General features: G+C 35.9%; 1 protein-coding gene across 1 annotated transcript in view; it reads left to right on the top strand.

Annotated features, from left to right (window-relative positions):
• LOC117107186 overlaps positions 1-5,163 on the top strand; it is an 11,793-nt gene continuing 6,630 nt past the window's right edge. Inside the window, exon 1 of the mRNA XM_033248789.1 lies at positions 1-2,528. Within this exon, the coding sequence (XP_033104680.1) occupies positions 173-2,528 (2,356 nt within the window). The 5' untranslated portion in view covers positions 1-172. The remainder of the gene's footprint in view (positions 2,529-5,163) is intronic.

Raw genomic sequence — 5,163 nt, forward strand, 5'->3', positions numbered from 1 at the left:
AACACCACCTGTTAACATGCAGAATCGTTCATATGCTCGGTCGAGACTATTGTGTCTAAACTTTGGTTGTAAGGCTTCTAATCCAGTAGAATAACACTGCAGCAAGCGAATATCTGTTCTCTCTGTATGGGTATACTGCGATGTTTTACAAACCTGCGTCAAGTTTACAGCCATGTTCGCTAACTTCGTCACACTCTTTATCCTGTTCCATGTGGCAGGTGGTGGGAAGGTTGTTAATGAGGTTGTTCATTGCCAGCCAGTAACATCCTGTTCCAATCGATGTAACATTGAGAAGAACTCTGGACAGTATTATGATCCGGGCGTTGGAGCATATGTCTTTCCATCGTATAATTGCTTCTGTGATCCTCTGTGTCGTCTTTATGGTGATTGTTGTCACGATTACGAGAATATATGTGCAAACTCTAGCAAAAACCTAAAAGACTTTCAGACGCAAGTTGATAAAGTGAATCATGGTGAATCGCACCAGCAATTAGAGAAAGTCGATTATCAGTTGAATGAGCCATCGCATAAGAAAATTCGATCTATGTTTGAATGTATTACTATTGAAGAGTATCCACACAGACCGTTTTGGACAACCAACAAATGTCAGCCTTCATGGCTTAATTCAGATGTTTCAAAACGTTGCTCCAACATCACAGAAGCGGATCTTCTCTCACGATTACCAGTCCTGAGCGACGATGGTCTGACGTATAGGAACGTTTTCTGTGCTCAGTGCAATGGCAGAACGACTGCCACATTTTGGAATACAGAAGCAAGATGTCAGAATGTACCACCAGATAATGCTACCGTTGATCCAAACGCGTTGGCACTCTATCTGAAAGATTGTGTGACGTTCTTTACGACAAAGAGCGCGCCTCCACGATACTGTCTGAGGGTGGAGGACACTTGCGACCATTCAAAACTCGATGCCACCAAGAATTTTACTAAACTATCGAGAGCTTGTTTTGAGAATTACCAGTACCCGGTTATTTATAATCAGAATGGTGGCTCCACTCAGATATTCAAAAACAGTTTCTGTGCTGAATGCAACGGCATTGATATATCACGTGAGTATTGTCCATCTTCTCGAAACAAAGAAATAGCGAATGTTGATGAATACAGGTATTTTCTTAACGAAAAATTGGATTATAAATATTCAGTTATCACAGATTTCAACACACGTGATAGTAATCACGTGGTAATCATGGACCATTCCTCTGGTAATGTTGTTCCAGTTGTGATCGAGTGTCCAGATGGTAAGGTCTATGATCCTTATGCAGAAGTATGTCGAGAGATCTACTGTGGACAAAGTTACATGCTCGTTGGAGATGAATGTGTTGAGGATAGTCGACCCAGCGAATATTTTCCGATGATTTCAAATAACACAATAAAAACTAACGTAACTGAAATTACATTTCGACTGACAATTGTTGTGCGATTTGAAATTACATCTGACAACCTAAACCAGACATTTAAAGAACTTAACAATTTTCAGTTACTGAAAGACAGCCTAAATATGTCACGTATAAACATTACCTTATATAATGATACTGTTCATATTGTTGGAGAGATTTTTAAAAATTTCTCGACAAATTCTACAACTTTGCAGATTACAAAAGCAAATGTAACCATTTCAGGAAAGGCAATTGTACACTTGACCACAGCCGCCAGAGAATACATTGACATAGCAAAGAACCTGACAACAATTATCAGTAGTTTAGCACACTCAGTTGATATATATGACGTCACAATCTACGTGGACAGCACTGAGATTGAATTGCCCAATACTGATCAGAATGTGGTTCCTAATATTGAAGTTTCTAACATTAATCAATTCAATACTTTTCTCCATGAATGTCAGACTGGAGTCATCAGGGTATACCGCGTAGTTGACGTCACATATATTCCACAAGATGGCTGTGTTTCTGTTTTCGTCAACAGTTCAGAAACCGAATATTCCTGCACAGAGTCTTATATTTACAGTAATGAAAATATCAATAATACCTCTCAGAAAAATGATGCTGTTTTTGTTTGTGACCAAGTTTACAAAATGGACGACTCTTGTCGCCGTATACACTATAATAATACATCATATACGATTACGGATGACGGGTCTGTCCATCTTGAAGATGGTTCTATTTATGAGAAAGGTGATTATATAAAGGTTGGTGATGATCAAATCGAAGTTTGTACCGAATTTGATAAAGTTCAAGAGGTTTATTACGTGATATTTTTCGATTTTAATGACGTTCAGAAATGTATTGCTTTCATGTGTATTAGTATTTCTATGTCCGGACTTACATTGACGATCGTTACGTATTCGTTAATAGCTGAATTGCGTACCTTGCCTGGTCAGTGTATCATATGCTTAGCTTCAACAACATTGGCTGGTCAGTTGATTTTTGTCTTTGGAATCAACACAGACAACGCTATAATGTGTACAACTTTTGCGATTCTCCTTCATTATTTCTTTTTATCAAGTTTTCTGTGGACTAATGTCATGGCTTATGATCTTTATAAGACCTTCGGTAAGAAAAAAATATCTCTACGTCACCAAAAGCCCAAAAGCAGGCTCCGCAATTATTGTTTATATGCATGGGGTATACCACTTGGTATTATTATAATATGTGTAATACTTTATTTAAGTAACCTCGGTTTTTTTGGATACGGAACTCACTACAGCTGCTGGATATCCAGGGCTCTCGGCTTCTTAGTAGCTTTCCTGGTACCACTGATGCTCATTCTTTTAGTAAACTTTTTTTTGTTTGGTAAAACTGTTTATGCAATGCGAATAAATCGTCGATCTATACATGTGCACAGAGATTGCCAAGCTAACACAAGTAATCAAAGTGGACTAACTGTGTACATCAAAATGTCGACTGTGATGGGATTCGCCTGGGTTTTTGGTTGCATTGCAGCTTTTACAGACACAGACCCCCTCTGGTATTTCTTTATAATCTTCAATGGATTACAGGGGCTCTTTATTTACGTCTCATTTGCTTGCAACGCAAGAGTGCGAAAACTAATTCGTCTAAAGTATGCCAAGTATATGCATAACCAACATGAAACAGTCAAATCTCCTAGAATCAGAGAAAGAGTTTCGATCGTAAGTGTGCGAAGTACGTCCACAATTTTGATGGGTCTATCTGAGACGAATATTGACATGGATCTTAGAGAAAATCCTTTAAAAATTGATTCTGATCTGCAGCCATCTAACGTTTCCAACTGTTGAGGTAAACGGGAAAATAGAACAATCGATTCTCCAGTTAGTTCAATGACTGAATCGTTGTACAGCTCGTTTGTAGAACTACTTTTAAGCTACGCTAAGCATCCTTCTGCGACCTGGGAATGGCCCACCACATTAGCCGGTAGTTGCTGATTGTTAAGTTGGCCCTGTTAGTACATATTGATGAAATTGATCAGATTCACCATTATCGTTACCACATGTTACAGTTCAGGTGTTAGTTAAAAATTTGAGTTATTTATAATTTAGCTTTCCGATAGTTTAATGCCAATTCTAGTGTATAATTCAAAATATGAATACTCATAATTCATTTAATAGTGCAATGGTTCATTATACATGTTATTAATTCAGACGCTTCATTAAATAGTAAGTTAAAATATTACTGGTAACAACAATATCATTTTACCCATATAAATTTATTTAATGGTTGTCTCAAAAACAATACAAATGAAATGCACGACGTGCTTCGACGCAACGCGCAAGTGCAAGAATGACGAGGTTTATAATCATATATATATATATATATATATATATATATATATATATATTACATTACTATAAAAAAGCAACTGTTGTAATGGTAATAATAATAATAACGATAATGATGATGAAGGTGTTGAGAATGATGAGAATGATTATAATAATGATGATGAAATGATGTGATAATGATGATGGTGCTGCTGATATTGATGAAGATGCTATTATTAATGATGATGAGGATGATAATCATGATAATCATGATAATAATGATGGTATATTACTTCTATTCTGCTTTGTTTTGTTATGTTTTTTTTTCTTACCCATAAATGCTCGAATAAGTGCCGCTCTCGAATAATCGAGAGTAATACATGTGTGTAATGAAACACTTGAGAAACAGGGTTTTAAATACAATGTATACAGTGTTAAAATCATGAAAATAAAGACACAATCATTTCTTTATAAACGTTTATTTACGATGACGTAGGACTTATGAACTACGGGAATACGTGAGATAGGTAAAGGAACGGGCATGGAAAGCACCGCACTGAAGAATAAAAAAATTATAAGCGCAGGGCGCTTATACGAACATTTACGGTATTTCTGTTTGGTGAATGGGTTCATCGTCAACTTAGAATATCAGGCCCGTGCCGTTACTTACTTTGTGGGAGGTTCGTTTCAGTGGAAAGTGGACCCTTTGGAAACCAGTATAAAATAAACGTAATATTGTTAGCTGGGAAAGCTTAAGAAATGCCGACTTGAAATACTTCTGGCTTGTATGATTAGGCTTAGGTTTTATTATTAACAAACGGTTTACACAGTTTGTGATAGGGTGGAACCAAATTAGTGATAATGTATGTTATATTGATATTAATTTTCCAACTGCGTGTGGTAAAGATGTTAAAACACGTATTGTTAATTGTTATGGTCCCACGAATGCGAGTGTCAAAAATAATCCCCTTTTGACAGAAAAATTCTACTGTGAAATTATTGAAGCAATTGACATACCTAGTAGACATGATTTATACATTTTAGGTGACTTTAATGCTGTTATAGGTAAAAACTGTAAAAGTGATCCTTTGACACTTGAAAATGTTGGGATATACTCACATGGTAAATGTGCCAACAATAATGGTAAAGAACTGATCAATTTTGTGGTTAATCATTCTCTTTTTATATGTAATACTGCCTTCAAGCATAAAGTCTCTCATATTACAACACACGTAAGTTGGCTAAAGGACTGGACACATGGTAAACAATCAAAAGTAACCAAGCCCCTTTATCGCCAGATCGATTACGTTATTTGTAGATCTGTCTCTTATACACATCTAGATGTGTATAAGAGACAGGTATATATATGTATGTATATATATATGTATATATATATATACATATATATATATATGTATATATATATATGTATATATATGTATATATATATG

The sequence above is a fragment of the Anneissia japonica genome, unplaced genomic scaffold (assembly GCF_011630105.1).
Source record: "Anneissia japonica isolate Jap-2015-1 unplaced genomic scaffold, ASM1163010v1 scaffold287864_len1152817_cov193, whole genome shotgun sequence".
In the NCBI taxonomy this organism is placed as follows: domain Eukaryota; kingdom Metazoa; phylum Echinodermata; class Crinoidea; order Comatulida; family Comatulidae; genus Anneissia; species Anneissia japonica.